The sequence below is a fragment of the Mandrillus leucophaeus genome, unplaced genomic scaffold (assembly GCF_000951045.1).
Source record: "Mandrillus leucophaeus isolate KB7577 unplaced genomic scaffold, Mleu.le_1.0 Scaffold762, whole genome shotgun sequence".
Classification (NCBI taxonomy): Eukaryota; Metazoa; Chordata; class Mammalia; order Primates; family Cercopithecidae; genus Mandrillus; species Mandrillus leucophaeus.
Window position 1 is genome coordinate 1,507,329 of NW_012108275.1, and position 17,686 is coordinate 1,525,014.

General features: G+C 38.0%; 1 protein-coding gene across 2 annotated transcripts in view; it reads left to right on the top strand.

Moving 5' to 3' along the window:
* SCFD2 (sec1 family domain containing 2) overlaps positions 1-17,686 on the top strand; it is a 510,554-nt gene that overhangs the window by 222,958 nt on the left and 269,910 nt on the right. For both annotated transcript variants that reach the window (XM_011966517.1, XM_011966518.1), the window contains exon 5: positions 9,879-10,128. In XM_011966517.1, the coding sequence (XP_011821907.1) occupies positions 9,879-10,128 (250 nt within the window). The remainder of the gene's footprint in view (positions 1-9,878; positions 10,129-17,686) is intronic.

Below are 17,686 nucleotides of genomic sequence, written 5' to 3' on the forward strand. Positions count from 1 at the left end.
TTTTTTTTTTTTTTTTGAGTTGGAGTCTCACTCTGTCACCCAGGCTGGACTGCAATGGCGTGATCTTCGGCTCACTACAACCTCTGCCTCCCGGGTTCTATCAATTCTCCTGCCTCAGCCTCGTGAGTAGTTGGGATTACAGATGCCACCGTATCTGGCTAATTTCTGTATTTTTAGTAGAGACGGGGTTTCACCATATTGCCTAGGCTGGTCTCTTGGCCAGGCTAGTCTGGAACTCCTGACCTCGTGATCCCCCCACCTCAGCCTCCCAAAGTGCAAGGATTACAGGCATGAGCCACTGTACCTGGCCATGTCAAGAGCTCTTAAGTGAAACTGGCTTTTATAAAATTCAGCTGTGAGTATATAGCCTAGTGGTAAAGAATTCAACGAGTATTAGTTTGGAGCCACTGCCTTTATCTGTGTTGTTACCAGCAAATTTACCCACCATACTTTTGCACTATTAGTGCAAATGTCAATACAGTGAAAAAGGTAAAGAATGCATTACTATTATTACAAAAATAATTTTGACCTCATGGACCTCTTGACAGAATCTCTGGGATCTCAGGAGCCTGTGGACCAAACTTAGAAAACTACTGTCCTCTTATATAATTATTCTGGATCTGATAAATATCGGATTATGAGCTTACATAGTTTTTAACTGACTAGTTCTAGGTAAAATTATTAAGTAATAAGCTTTAAATTCAGTGTGTCTCTGTGCCTTTCCTCTCTATCACATCCCTGAAGACATGCACTGGATCCCTAGTGGTACAGATGGAATGGATACAGCTGTATTGCCTATTCATGCATGTTATTGCTTGTTCATTTAATCATTCAGCAAGTGTGTACTGAGCCCTGTGTCTTAGCCTGTTTTGTGCTGCTACAACAATACCTGAGACTGGGTACTTTATAACAACTAGAAATTTATTGGCTCATTGTTCTGGAGGCTGGGAAGTCCAATATCAAGGTGCTGGTGTTTGGTGAGGCCTTTTTGTTGCATTATCTCTTACAGAAAGGTGGAAAGGTCGAGAGAGCAAGAGACAGCTGAAATTGCTGCTTTGTAACTGCACCAATCCCACCCATGAGGGTAGAGCCCTTATGGCCTAATTATCTCTTAAAGATCCTACTTCTTAATACTGTAACAATAGCAATTAAATTACAGCTTGAGTTTTGGAGGGGGCAAACATTCAAACCACAGCATCCTACCGCCATGTACCAGATTCTCTGCCTGAGTTGTGTGCCCTGATGCAGAACTTCTCAGGTCCTACCTTACATCAACCACTTGTATTAATTTTCTATTGCTGCTGTAGCAAATTACCACAAATTTAGTGGCTTAACACAACACGGATTTGTTCTCTTACTGTTCAGCAGGTCTTACTGGATTAACATCAAGATATCATCAGGGTTGCCTCTCTTTCTGGAGGCTCTAGGAGATAATTTGTTTCCTTGCTCTTTCCAGCTTCCACAGGCCCCCGGCATTCCATGCCTCATGACCTCCTTCTTCCATCTTCAAAGCCAGCAATGTTGAATCTCTCTGATTCTTCATCATTACATCTCTCTTTCAGCACAGCCAGGAAAAATCCTCAACTTTTAAGCACTCATATAATTAGATTGGCCCCACCCAGATAATGTAGGTAATCTTCCCATCTGAAGATCTGCAACCTTCATCACATCTGCAAAGTCCCTTTTGCTGTGTAAAGTACCACAGTCACAGATTCCAGGGACTAGGATGTGGGCTCCTTTGGGCACTCTGTCAGGCTCCCACTGGCAACATCCTATGCGCCTGCACACACCATGACTTGGCTGAAGTTGGTAGGATGATATAGTTTGGATATTTGTCCCCTCCAAATCTCATGTTGAAATGTGATTCTCAGTGTTGGAGGTGGGGTCTGGTGGGAGATATTTGGATCATGAGGGCAGATCTCTCTTGATTGCTAGGGGCCCTCCTCACAGTAGTGAGTGAGTTCTTGCTCAGAGTTTATGTGAGATCTGGTTGTTTAAAAGAGTATGCTACCTGCTCCCCTGACCTCTATTCTCTTTCACCATGTGATATGCCAGCTCACGCTTTGCCTTCTACCATGATTGTAAAGCTTCCTGAGACCTTACCAGAAGCTGAGCAGATGCTTGTGCCATACTTGTACAGCCTGCAGAACTGTGAGCAAAATTAACCTCTTTTCTTTATAAATTACCCAGTCTCAGGTATTCCTTTATACCAATGCAAACAACCTAACACAGAAAATTGGCACCAGGAATAGGGTATTGCTATAAAAATACTTGAGAATGTGGAAGTGGATTTGGAACTTGGGAATGGGCAGAGGCTGGAAGAGTTTGGGGAGCTCAGAAGAAAAGAGGAAGATGAGGGAAAGTTTGGAGCTTATTAGAGAGTGGTTCAATAGTTGTGACCAAAATGCTGATAGAAATATGGACAGTGATGGCCCAGGCTGATGAGGTCTTAATTGGAAATGAGAAAGTTATGGAGAATTGGAGTGATGGTCACTCATGTTATGCAAGATGACTTAGAGTTTCTGGCAGAAGAAATTTCTAAGCAGCAAAACATTCATGATGTGATATGGCTGCTTCTAACAACCTATGACCAGATATAGGAGCAAAAAAATTCCTTAAAATTGGAATTTATATTTAAAAGGGAAGCAAAGCATAAAAATTTGGAAAAGTCACAATCTGGCCATGTAGTAGAGATGGAAAGAGCATTTTCAGGAGAGGAATACAAGCAGACTGTGGAGCAACAACTTACTAGAGAGATTTTACATGACTAAAAGGAATCCAAGTGCTAATATCCAAAACAATGAGAAAATGGCCTTGAAAGCATTTCTGAAATCTCCTTTGCAGCCCCTCCCATTACAGGCCCAGAGGTGTAGGAGGAAACAATAGTTTCAGGGGCCAGATCTGAGGCCCTACTGCCCTATGCAGCCTCAGGACACTGCTCCCAGGATCCTGGCCACTCCAGCTCCAGCTGTGACTCAAAGGGCACCAGGTACTATTTTAGTTGCTGCTCTGGAGGGCACAATCCATAAGCTTTGCCAGGTTTTACATGGTTTTAAGACGGTAGGCACTCAGAGTGCATGAGTGAAGCAGGCTGGGCAGCTTCCCCTTAGATTTCAGAAGATGTACTGGAAAGCCTGGATGTCCAGGTAGAAACCTGTTGAAGAGGTGGAGCCCCTGAAGAGAGACTCTACTAAGGCAGTGTGGAGGGGATATGTGAGTGTGGTGCCCCCACACAGATTCCACACTGAGACACTTTCGAGATGAGCTTTGTGGGAAGGAGGCCACCATCCTCCAGACCCCAGAATGGTAGAGCCACTGGCAACTTGCATCCTGAGCTTGGAAAAGCTGCAGACACTTAGCTCTGACCCATGAGAGCAACCTTGGTGGTTGCACCCTTCAAAGCCACAAGGGCAGGGCTGTCCAAAGCCTTGGGAGCCTACTTCTCACACCAGTGTGCCCAGGATGTGAGACATAGAGTCAAAGATTTTTTGGGGGGGGCATTAACGTTTAATGTCTGCCCTGCTGGGTTTTAGAGTTGTGTAGGGTCTGTTGCCCCTTTCTTTTGGCTGATTCCTCCCTTTTGGAATGGGAACGTCTACCTAATTTCTATACCATCATTGTATCTTGGAAGTAAATAGCTTTTTTTTGATTTTTCAGGCTTGTAAGTGAAAGGAACTTACTCTGAGTCTATGATGAGACTTTGGACTTTTGAGTTGATTCTGGAATGAGTCAATACCTTGGGGGACTATTGGGAGGGGATGACTGATTTTTTATTGTGAGAAGGACATGAGATTTGAGGAGGCCATGGATGGAATGATATTTGGATATTTGCCCTCTTCAAACCTCATGTTGAAACCCTTGTACCTAAGAATGAAGTTTCGGCTTCATCAGAAATTCTTGTGTTCAGCTTTAATGATGTCACAGAACAGGTTTAATAGTGTTTATGTCAATATTCACTCCTTGTAGCAATGTATGAGAGGTTTAGTGACTCCACATCCTTGCCTACATTTGATATTGGAAGGTTCTTTTTTAATTCTTTTTTTCACTTAGCCATTCCATTTAGTATAATACGGATTTACTGTGAATTTAGCTCGCATTTTCCTGTTGATTAATGATGCTGAGTACATGTATATGTGCCTAATGGTATTTGGATATTCTCTCTCATGAAGTCTGAAGCTTTGGTATACTTTGTACTGATTTTTTGAAGTTTCTTGTGTATGTTGGAGACTGGATTTACCTTTTACTGCCTTATTAGTTACATCTGATGAACAGAAATTTTAATAAAGTCTGGTTTGTCAAAAATAATAATAACAAAAAAACCAAATGTGATCCCCAGTGTTGGAGGTGGGGCCTGGTGGGAGATGTTTGGGTTATGGGGGTAGATCCATTATGAATAGCTTGGTGCCCTCTTCATGGTAACGTGTGAGTTCTTGCTTTGAGTTCATAAAAGATCTGGTTGTTTAAAAGAGTGTGGTACCTTCCCACTTCTCTCTTGCTCTCTCTCATCATGTGATGTGCTGAGTACCCCCTTTACCTTCCTTTGTGATTGAAGATTCCTGGGGCCTTACCAGAAGCCAAGCAGATACTAACACCATGCTTGTACAACCTGCAGAACTGTGAGTCAAATAAATCTCTTTTCCTCATAAAGTACCAAGCCTCAGGTATTCCTTCATAGCAACACAAATGAACTAACACAATGAGTTGCAGAGATGGGTTCTCCAGCAGAAGCTTAGCATGATTTGGAGTTTTACTGAGTGTCTTCAGGCTGTGCACCACAGAAGAGCAGGTGTACAGCCAGCCTGGCCTGCTCTGCAGCCACGTGGAATAAAGCCTGTTTGTTCCTCATGCCTGCCAAGGTAGCCAGTACAGAGACAAACTCTGACTTTGCAGTGGCATTTTAATTGAACCAAAAAGATCAGCTTTTTTAAAGAAAACACATACTTTACAGAGGGCCTTTTGCACATAGTGACTGAGGACTCATTCAAGAATAACAGGAGCCCCAGACTTCAGATAAACAAAAGGTTTTGTCACTGTAGACACAGCTTCAGTCTTCTACCTCCTACTAGTAAGCCCATTTATATCAAAACAAATGAGAAACTTAATCTCAGTACTTTGTAAGGAAGCCTTTTTTCTTTCAGTCTTGGATTTGGTTTGCTGTGCGTGTCCTTTTTAAATGGGAGTGTTTAATAATGTTTATATTGCCTTTGACCTTTCACTGACTGTTGCAGTTAAGTTCCAAGATGTGATTTCAAACCCAGTATTTGCAGGCTTCCCCTCCCTCCTTTGAGACTACCAATTTCCTCTTCTTAGAAGGTCTAATTCTGTTTCCAACCATCTTAATCAGTTCTAAGAAAGGAGCCTGTGGGGTAGTAGGTGGGAGTCGTGGTAGTAATAATTTGTATTTACTGGAGGCTGTGTGCCAGGCACTGTGTTGTGTAATTCATTTCTAATGTTACATCTTCAGAACAACCTAATGAGGCAAAAGCTATGATTATATATTCCTAAATCAGGTAAAGTACTTTCCCCAAATTAGCCCTCAGAAAATAGGGCATCACTTTATATTTGAGTCTTTACGAGGACTACCCTATTGTGGGGATTATGTCATTTGAAACCTCAAAGTAGTTTAACCAATTGTCCCAATGTTATGCACACGGATGGCTGTGATATAGGATTGCCTAATATTCAGGCATTTATGGTGTTGTTTCCATTTTACAAATGAGGAAATTGAGACTTGGAGAAGGTAAATAATTTGCCCAAGGTCATACAGCTAGTAAGTGGTACAACCTGGATTGAAACCCAAGCGTATTATCTTATTCCCACATCCTTATTACTAATCCTCTTGAGATTCTGTCTTCTGCCTTTAAAACATTTTCAATCTATGGAGTCACTGATTTTTTTTCTTCCTTATTATCAAAGTTCCATTCTAAGAATAGAGAAGAGCAGAAAATGTATAAACATTCAGTTTAGAACCATGCTTTTATGACTAGCACTAAGAGGGTCTAGTCTAGCTTACCTTCCAAGCCAGAGCGGCAGAGGGTTCTCATTGCTTCATCTTCGGCAGATGACCACCCTGCCTGTCTTTGCCATTGATGGAGACTTTATGGCTTCTTGGGTCAGTCCCTTATCTTGGCTGATGGCTCAGGTTGTGAGGAGTTCTTCCTGACCATGAAGTCTTTATTTCTCATCCCTGCCCTCCCTTCCCCTTCCTTTCTTCTTTTCCCCTTCCTTCTCCCTCCTTTACCTTCCCTAAGCATTTTATTTTAGAATAGCTTAGATTTACAGAAAAGTTCCCAAGATAGTACAGAGAGTTTCCATATATTCTTCACCTTATTGTTAGAATCTTATATTACTGTGGTGCATTTATCAAATATAAGAAACTAGCATGGGTACATTAACTATAAACTCCAGACTTCATTCAGATTTCATTAATTTTCCCCTAAAGTCCTTTTTCTATTCCAAGAGCCCATCCAAGATACTACAATTGCATTCAGTCTTGCTCTGTTGCACAGGCCAGAGTGCACTGGCACAATCATAACTCACTGCAGCCCCAAACTTCTGGGTTCAAGCGATCCTTCTGCCTCAGCCTCTTGAGTAGCTGGGACTGCAGGCACATGCCACCATGCTCAGCTAGTTTTTTATTTTATGTAGAGACTGGAGTCTCACTGTGTTGCCCAGGCTGTTCTCAAACTCCTGGCCTCAAGTGGTCCTCCCCTATTGGCGTCCCAAAGTACTGGAATTATAGGCATGCGCCACCACACCTGGTCTTTTTTGAGCATTTACGTTTTGCTAAGTAGCCAGCAGTAAGAGTATGAATTCCTGCCTTCACAACAATGGTAGAGTTTTTAAAAAAGGAAAAGGGGAAGAAAGTGAAAATGGAGACCTGGGCATAACATGACTTATTGCCCAGCCATCCTCTGGTCAGATCATGTCAGTTTAGAAAAAAGAGATCCTGAGAAGTTAAGGAATTAGAGGAACAATCAGTGTTGGAATCTAGCTTCTTTGAACTAGAATCTCTTTATTCCACCATCTCTGATGGCTCTTTAAGATTGGTCAATATTCCTGACTTTGTATTCAGATCAGTTATAGGCTTCTTGGGATGCATGAAACAGATTTAGAATGTAATTTTAGAAATTGGTATGTACAACAGAATACTGATAGGGTATAACTAATGAGAGATTTTATTCTCTTGCACATATCATAGACCAATGACTTGAAAATTAAGCTCTGAAGGCCAGGTGTTAGTGAATGAATCTTTACAACTGATCATGATGATTATTCTATTCTGTTTTATAACTATATAAACTTTTTGTAACTATATTTTAAAAAATCATGTTGCTCTGGGGGGAGACCCAGAGGGCTCCTGTAGAATAGATGCTTTATGTATACACCTGGTTTCTAGAAATGGGACATAAAGCAATGAAAGAATCTGTTTATTGTCATCCAAGGAGTTAGTGATAGAGTAAACAGCAAAAATGAAAGCTGCAACCTTCATGACCTTCTTTTAACAGGCCAACCACAGGACTCTTTTAAATTACTTTGGGCAGCTTATAAAGCAAAGAAACACTTGAAGGTTCCTCTAGAGCGAGTTTGCCCAACCCATGATCCATGGGCTGCATGTGGCCCAGGATGGCTTTGAATTTAGCAGCCCAAAAGGAATTGATAAACTTTCTTAAAACATTATGAGATTGTTTTGCAATTTTTAAAAAACTCATCAGCTATCGTTAGTGGTAGTGTATTTTATGTGTGGCTCAAGACAGTTCTTCTTCTTCCAGGGTGGCCTAGGGAAGCCAAAAGGTTGGACACCCCTGCTCTACAGAGTCCTGAAGCTGTAGGGCAGCCGTAGGATGTCTTCAAAACTTTCGGCCCCCTAGTCCTTTGGAAGCATGTGTGTGTTCACACTTGGTAAATTGTGTCTTGTCACCATGTGACAATAAAATCTCTATTCTGTTCTTTTCCATTTTTACCTCATCCATTCCAAGGACTGAACATTTTATTTTTCTATGGTACATTGTGAACATCCAAGATTTTTAGTGGAAATAAATGGTAACAGCTGTTTTTTGTGTATGAAATATAATCATGAACCTTAACCTTGAGATGATCTATCCAAATTTTTCCAGGTGTGGAAATGGCTTGACTAGAAAAGCTCATTTTGGGTAATCATTTCAGCACAGAACAACATTGAGCTGTTTGCTGTTAACTTTCTCTTCAAAAAGAGAAAGAGTTTCTACTGGTATTTCTTTATTCTAATATTTCCTTTTAACACGACTTTTCCTACGTAAACTGTATCCACAATAAAGCTTTTCTTCTTTGAGCATTAAAAAGAACTTTTTTTAGAGACATGGTCTTGCTCTGTTGCGCAGGCTAGAGTGCACTGACACAATCATAGCTCACTGCAGCCCCAAACTGTGTGTGCATATTCATAAACACAGATGCACATCCTAAGATGTGTTTCCTTTCCTGCTTTATTTTTCTTTATAGCACTTACCACTCTAATATACTACAGTAGTCCTTGCTTGCTTATCTGCATGGGATATGTTCCAAGACCCAAGACTGTCAGTAGATTCCTGAAACTATGCATAGTCCTGAATCCTGTATATACTGTGTTTTTTTCTATACATACCTATGATAAAGTTTAATTTGTAAATTAGGCACAGTAAGAGATTAACAATAACTAATAAAAATTAGAACAGTTCTAATGATATACAACACTGAAAGTTATAGGAATGGGGTCTCTCTCTCTCTCTCTCTCTCTCTCTCAAAACATCTTATTGTATGTAATATTTTTGGACCACAGGTAAGTGAAACCATGGAAAGCAAAACCATAGGTAAGGGTGGGCTGCCGTTTATGTTTTACTTCTTTTGCTTTTTAATTGTTTTCTCTAACTACAATGTTGAAAGCAGGGAATTTGTTCTGTGCACTGCTGTATTCCTAGACTAGTGCCTACAACATAGTAGGTGCTCATTGAATGGTTAATGAAAGTTGCAGGTTGTGTTAATTTGGCCCCTGATTTGAATGTAAATACAAAGTGTAGAGTTTTATCTTATAGGATTATTTTATATTTTAAGAAGAATTAAATCATATTATTTAAGATGAAGATTTCTGTATTCACCAAAAATCTCAGAATTTATGATAGAAATATGTACAGTTTCTGTATATAATACAGTTTCTCCAGTAATACAGTGCTATTATCACATTCAAAGAATTTTGAAATCCTCTGCTAAATATCGCTCAAGAAGTTGTGGAAGAGCTAAAGGCATTTTTTAAAATTTAATGTGAGTTATCTACTGACTCACTCAGAGAAATTTTGAATCCTAAGTGACATTACCCTGTTTGATTCCATATTTTATTCATCGGATTTAGCAGAAAGTGACTTTTTGTTGTTTTAAAAAGTATTCTGGCTAATATTTGCTGATATAGAGACTATTATAAAGAATATGCTGGAAAATCCAAGGTGATTCCTTTGAAGCAGTGTCAGCATTCATTTGGATATATAGATGTTGTCATGTTTGTTTTTTTGTTAAGTAATATTATCTTACAAATATACCACATCTCTTTAAAAAAATTTCAAGTATCTGAAGTACTTACATTTTTTTTCTTTAAAATTAATGGACTTCTATTTGTTTAAGCAATATTAAGATGATTTAATGGAACCTACAACATGACAAGGCATTTTATAAATTAGGACTTTCAAAACAAAAACTCTAATGCCAAACTACTTGTAGTATTCTCTTCAGGACAAGAAACACGCAAATAAAAAGCAATGCAGCCAGTAAATATCACATACAGACTTGTTTGAAAGCTATCATTAGACTAATGTAGTCCATAAATTATATCTTTGTAGAAGATTGACATATTTTCATGTCATTTTTTATTTTAGAGTATTGGGGAGTCAACAATGTCCGTTGTGTTAAATCAGCTGTTGCCCATGATTAAGCCTGTAACCCAGAGAACCAATGAGGACTACAGCCCTGAGGAACTGCTGATCCTTCTCATATATATTTATTCTGTCACTGGAGAGCTCACAGTAGACAAAGACCTGGGTGAAGCAGAAGAAAAAGTCAAGAAAGCATTGGCTCAGGTCTTCTGTGAGGAATCTGAATTGTCACCTTTGCTGCAAAAAATTACAGGTGAGTGTCTAACAAAGATATGGGACATAAACATCACTAATACACAAAACAGGTTTCAAAATAAATACTGTTTTGGGAAGAGGAGGTAACCATCTTCACTGGAGTTGTTTGGAATTTCATGAGGCCTGATGAATGCTAGCCAGCCTATAGCAACGGTCCCCAACATTTTTGGCACCAAGGGCAGCCATCAGGGGACAGGGATGGAGGTGCATGGTTTCACGATGAAACTGTTCCACCTCACATCATCGGGCATTAGTTGGAGTCTCATAAGGAGCATGCAACCTGGATCCTCACATGTGCAGTTCACAGTAGGGTTCATACTCCTATGAGAATCGGATGCTGCTACTGATCTGACAGAAGGCAGAGCTCAGACAGTAATACTTGCTTGCCCACTGCACACCTCCTGCTGTGCCCGATTCCTAACAGGCCACGGACGGGTACCTGTCTGCAGCCCGGGGTTGGGGACCCCTGGCCTATAGGGTTAGAGGTTTCCACTGCAGTATTTTTACGCAATGGCATGGTAGTGACATGGCCTCCCTTCTAATTGCTTGTCAGAATTAATATTCCTTAGAGCCAAGACCTTGTTAAAATAGCAAAATACAGAGCGTATAATCTGTAAGGGAAAATAAAATGTAGTACATCCTATTCAAAGAGTTTTTATTGATATATTCTCTGTGAGATTGTCATTTCAAACTTGAAAAACTGTTTATTTGAGATGTTACACAGTATTATAGGATTGGAAATGGCCATTTTCAGTAGTGTTTTATATATATATATAAAAAATATACATATTCCAATTTCCAATTTATATATACCTGTGTGTATATATACATATAAGTCCAGTATATATATGTGTGTATATATATAATATATAAGTCCATGTATAAACAGGTGTGTGTATATATAGCATAAATACTTATATACACACACATATATATACACACATATATTACGTGTGTGTGTGTGTGTGTGTGTGTGTGGTTTTTTAAAAAATTAAATAGAGATGGAGTCTCACTATGTTGCCCAGACTGGTCTCAAACTCCTGGGCTCAAGCAATCCTCTCTCCTTGGCCTCTCAAAGTGCTGAGATTATGACTCTGAACCACCATGCCCAGCCTTATATTTTAACTTTTCTTATTTTATTTTGAATTTGAATTAATTAGTATTATCCAGAATAATACCTAAATGTCCCAGTAAAGTAGGTTCTGCTAATTTTAGGGAAATATGATTAAACATCATAAAATCTAACTACCTTCACTTCTAATAATAACTGCAATATAACTCATGAAGGCATTCGTGTTATTTTGTATCAAATTCAATATTATTATTTATATTTTGTGTAAAGCTAATTTCCATGAGTATGGATTGAGCCTGTGTCTATCTGAAAGTAAGAAGTTATTAAAAGTTCCGTACGAAATGTGAGTACTTTAAAAATGTACCAAATTTCCATTCATTTGCTGGTGTGTGTGTGCGCATGTGTGGGTGTGTTTAGGTGTTTGAAGACTTCTTCATTCAGGAAGTTGCAGCGGTGGCAGCTTATATATCCTCCATCTTTTCCTCTTGTCCTCTGTTGGGCCTCTCCGGGTGGAGTGTCCAGACTTCTCGGGAGCAGGATGTGCCGCTGTAAGCATTAGTCTCCCATGCATGTGAACTTTGCTTTGTGCCCACTGCTGACCTTTCTTTTGGTTGGTTATAGAAAATGAAACCTTGTCAAGACGGAAATTGAATGAAGTTTCCACAGAAACGAAATGTTTTCTTGCTTAGTATAAAACCTGTTTGCCAACTTAAAATCCATTTAAGTAAAACTTAATGCCGTTTCATTAAGTATAACACTGTATGTGATTGCATGTGTTTGTTTGGCCATAAATAAATTTCAACTTAGAAAGTTTTAATATGATTTATACAGTGCTTGGAAGCATGCTGGGATTCAAAGTAAATTTGAATGCTAGGAGAATTTAATTAAAATTATTCCTAAGAAGCATAATTTCAGAAACAGGTTAACGAGATGACATGTTTTAACCGAGGTTATTTGGATAGCTTTTTCTAACATTTGTATGTTGCTATGGTACTTTTGGAACCAAAATCATGCTGTAAGAGTATTCATTTGATATTCACTCAAGGTGTTCATTGGCCCAGCACTTCATTTTTTAATTAGTTTCTCTATTTATGGTTGCTTAGAATATGCATGTTCTTGCTTTTAAAATACTTCTGTGCATTCATACTAATATTAGGAAAATTTGTAAACTCAGAGATTAAAGATTAAAAAATAAGAGTTTATGGAAATTTTAGCATATTTTTAAATTTTAGAGACATAATACTAAGTATAAATTGCTGCTTAGATTAACTTTGGATATACACTTTAAACAGGATAAAGAAGATGTTACTTAAATTTGACATATTCAAACTTACCACTGGAACACACACACACATTTTTTCAGCCTTTGTGAAGACAAGTAGGACTTTATTTCTTGGCCAGTATAGATATATCTCTTACTAAGTATGTCAAGAAATCAAAAATGTACTAAAAAGAAGGGTTTATGTTTTCAGTTAGCTGCTGAAATGATTATTGATTTACATCTCAGGATAAAAAGTAATAGCATAGTGTTGGGGCAGTGGTGACTCTGACTCGGTCTTGTAGATTAGGAAAGGATATCCCAGTACACATTGAAAGAACTGAATTGCCTTCCAAATGTGCTTTGTGTATGGTGGAACTAGGTTAACCTGGCTTTTACAGTGAACTTGCCTACAGTTTGCTGTTGGCAAGTTGGCATAAGGTTTGCACTCATGTTATTCTGATGTATAGTTTTGATTTTCTTGTTACTGAGTGTCTAAATTTATTTTTTGCCTCATGCACATTTTGTGGTTGATGAAAATTTGGTTAAAAAGAATTATTGAAAATAAGGAATCGATTAACAATCGAATGACAGTTCTACATACAGTGCTTTAGTTTTACAGATTTGGATAATCCTAAAAGACGCATTTCTGAACACCAATTCCAAGTGTTGCTACCTGAAAGATCAAAATCCCTAAAGCCTAAGTTCCTAACACCTAAAATCCTGAAAATCACAAACACAGGATAGTTGAATCATGTATGGTGGAACTATTATCTTGTTATTGTCTTTATTTGGAAATTAAGTATGGTTTAAGAAGATGTGCATGGTTGCCAAGTTGACATGGGTTGGATTTGTGGACTTAATTTTACTTGTCAACTTGACTGTATTAAAGAATACCTAGACATCTGGTAAGACATTATTTTGGGTGTGTCTGTGAAGGTGTTTGCAGAGGAAATTAGTGTGTGAGCCTGAGTGGATTAGGTGAAGAGCTGCCCCTCAGTGTTGGTGGGCACCATCCAAACAACTGGGGCCGGGATAGAACTATAATAATACAGAAAGCAAAATGGTCTCTCTCTGAGAGCTAGGACATACTTTTCTTTTGCTGCCTTAGACATCAGAACTCCACGCTTGCTGGACTTCAGACTCCAGAACTTACATCATTGATCCCCAGAATCCTGAGGCTTCTTCAGCCTGAGCCGTGTTACCAACATCTAGTATAAATTGGAAATATAAAATGTGTAGAGACTTTCAAAGAGTTCTAACTCATTTAATGTTTGTTTGGTTTTTTTCACATTTAACTCCACAGAACTACATTATCACAACATTGACTTTGTGTGTAAGCATTGTGCATGTATATAAAAACATCGAAACTTCCTCAATAAATGAAGAGGTGTCCTTTTCATACATCTGCACTTGTGAAAGACAAATTTTCTCGAAATCTTGGCTCTTGTGGGTGGTGACTCATTGTTTTTTTTTTTTTTCCTGTCTGAGCCATCATGGTTTTTAATCAATCTTGTCAAAAGACATAGGTTCATCATGGTAATTCAGATGATTGCAGTTATATAAAGCTGGGTGTGTGCAATTAGCAATTAGAGAGATATATGTTTATACATTTCCCTTTTTGACCCTATTTCTCTATAAATATAGTTCCTCTCATCTTAACTGTTATACCCCTCTGACTGTTATTATTATACCTGAGTCTTTATGCTTGCAAAAATAGATATTATTATTGGCTGTTTTATTGTGTAAAGTGGCTTTTGGAGTGTTCTGTCATGTTGTTTATCAAATAAATCACCTTTTAAAAATGTAAATATCTTTAAAGATTAAAAACTTTTTTTCCCAGAATTATACTTTTAGGATTGCAGTGTTTAGGATTTTAGCTTTAGAGGTTCTGATCTTTTAGGATTTCAACATTAAGTATTAGGGAGTTCAGGATTGCATCTTTTGGGTGTATGATTATCTACCCTGCATTATCATCTTAACTGTTCATAGGATCAAGAAAGTAACCATTTTTGTATACTAAAAATTTAAGGTGCTAACGTCACCCAACTGATAAACAGTAGAGCCTGGAATTGAGCCCAGGTATTCTGGATCTGTAGCCCACGTCTTTAAACGTGATATTCTAAACCTGCTCACCTCTGGTTACCGTTTCATGTATTATATTCTGTAACTCATGTTTGCTTACATATATCATTTTATACCATGCATGCTCAACCATCCCATTATGTTCTTGTTTTTTGAACAGAGAATTAATATTCTGGTTAATACGTTAGATATTGCCTATGCCTTTTAATCTGTCTATATTAGCTACTTACAGATCTTGCCATACCTCCCTATTTTTATGAATGTATCCTCTTTGTTTCTGTGTTGTTATAAAGAAATTAAAGTATTACTTCTAGCCTTTGAAATCTGTTGGTTGCCCAGCTTTCTAAAACAAGGCTAAGAAACTTAAATTTTGTTTATTTCGATAATATCTCTTGACAGTGATTGCCCTGTGGATTAAAATTTATGTTTTCTTTTATCTGTTAAATATGTAGTTTACTTTCGACAGTTTCTTTCATTTCTCTATATTCTTCCCTTGTATGGAAAGGCAATAAAAATATCTGACAAAACGAAGCAAAACAAAACAAAAATTTAAGCATGCTCAATGGTAGCATACTATTTTACTTTTATTCTGTTCACTTTTTAATAGATGCTTTTGGGGAGATTTCTAGAGTGATGGGCAAAAATTCACTTTTCTACTCACACAAAATAACAAGGGTTGGCTCTCTGCTTTTCGAGGGTAGGAAACTGTAAAAAGAAAATTGGTACAGCCAAGTATGTTGATTAGTGTTATGCTTTCTCAGTCCTGCTAAGTTCAAGGAGAGTATCAGTTTCCATATACATTAGTGTTTGCATGGCAGTCGTAAGAGAAAACAAAGAAAACTGTTTGAATTTTCTTCACAGAACGAAATCAAAACACTATTTTTAAAGATCTGTGTAAACTTGGAATGTCATCATATGAGAGGTATATCAAAAAAAGTATAGTGTTTTGATGTAGAATTCTTGATTTGAAAGTCTGGGCTCTGCTGTTTTTCAGCAGTGAGTGTTAGTGGGCAAATCATCCATCCTTGAACCTTGATATAAACATAACTGCTCTATTGACCATTCTTGATTTTGCTGAGAATAAAATGATGTTATGTGTGTTAACTAATGTTTGGTCCATCTAGTATTATAAATAGGCTATTTTTCTCCCACCACCATTATGATTTTGATAGCATCTAGCTGTCATATAGGGTAGTGCTTCCCTAGCCTTTTCTCATCATGTGCACATAGACAATGAGAATGTTTGCATAATATATTGAGGTAAGTGGACGAGACTCTTGTGATCAAAGGCAACCAGCCCTGGGGGCTCTGGCCAGTCTAGGTCCTACCCAGTTGACCTGTGGACTGAGGTGAAGCAGCAGCTTGGCACACCTCTGACCTATTAGGAGCAAACCAGTGCTTTAGGGTATATTGATCAGAAGGCTCTGAATCAGGAAACAAAGGAAAACAAGACTTTAATATTATTTTTTGACACAAAAAACTACTTTGGAAAAATTTGTTTTGCTAAACATGTTTTGTTATTACTCATTGATTTACTCACATTATTATTCATTGATTTTCCGTGTATTTCTATAGTATCTTTAAAGTCCAGGTCAACAAGGGCTAGATCTGTTTAGGCTTAGTGTAAAACTAGAGAATGAATAACTCAAAGTATCTAAAAATGCAGTGGTTCATGACAGAGGCATGATAATACCCTAATAACTGTAATTTACATTTATCAAACTCTTATTTTACTGTTGGTAATTTGATTTGATTATCAATTACAATACCTTTGTATGCATTAGGATACCCAGTTGTATGCAATGAAAAATTTACCATATTAGCATAACGACTGGGGTTTATTTTTCTAAGCAAGAAGTCCAGGCAGAATTCATGCTCTTTCTGACTTCCTTCTTCACTGTCCTAGGTGTGGTTTTTATCATCATGGTCATGAGCTGGGCACTTCTCCTCCTGGGAGAAGTATCCACACTTTGGGCAAGAAGTGAGGAAGGATGAAGGTAAAAGGCATATACTAGCCAAATCTGTCCTTTTTTATTAGGAAAGCAATAGCTTTCTTGAAAGCCCCACTCAGAAGACTTGCATCCTTGGCTAGATCTGGGTTTCATGGCAACCTCTGACTGCAAGATAATATGGTGAGTGCATGTTTTAACTGGGTGTGTATTTGTCATAAACAAAGTAAGGATTCTGTTAGAAGATAGAAGGTGAGAATGTACATTAGGTAGGAAAATTGTATTTGCTACAATTACAGACTTCTCCGACAGAGGAAATTCTAAGGCAAGATACTGTGAGTTGGAGTGATGTCCAGTGTTTTAATATTACAGTTATAATATTAAAATTTTTTACAGTATATACTGAAATAATGATCTATTGTGTGCTGTATCACTGGACTTATATCATAAATATTCTCAGATTATCAATATTTATTGACCACATTTATGTACTTAGCATTAGTCTAAGCTCTCTCAGCATCGAAACCCTGGGCAGTGGTAATAGAACACACAGGATTTGGAGTCAATTGGCTCTAGGTTCTGGTTTTGACTCTGACTCTTAGTAGTTGTGTGCTCATTTCCATAAACTTGCATGTCTAATAATGTAGCCCAAATATCTGAATTCAAGTGAAATGTATCTGTAATACGAACTTCTCTTTGGCAGAATTTATTTGCAGATATACTACTAGTTTTTCAAACATGGTTTGGTACAGAAAATATGGTATTGTGTCTACATCTGGAAATGGTAGAGTTAGTTTTCATTGTGTTTTCAGGTTTTCCATTTATTCTTTCCTTTAATCCATCAAAGTATACTTTTTGGGAGTTTTATAGATATCTGGGTTTTTATGGTAGGTAAAAGGAGTCATAAGGCACAATATTATTGTGTTTTATTGATGGAAATGTTCTCGACAATTATCTAGTCTATTCACTTTGTTCATGAGGACATCAAAGTTAATTGAGGTCACAAAAGGTTATTTCACTTGCCTCGCATCACCAATCATAGCCTGTTCAATGAGGGGATAGGACTAAGGTTTGTGTCTTCCAATTCCCAGTCCAGAATTCCTTTTACTAGACCAGTGATTCCCAACCTTTGGCTCACGGATCCCTGGGAAAACATAAGACTTAGTGCAAAGGGTCACTGCTTCATGTGTGC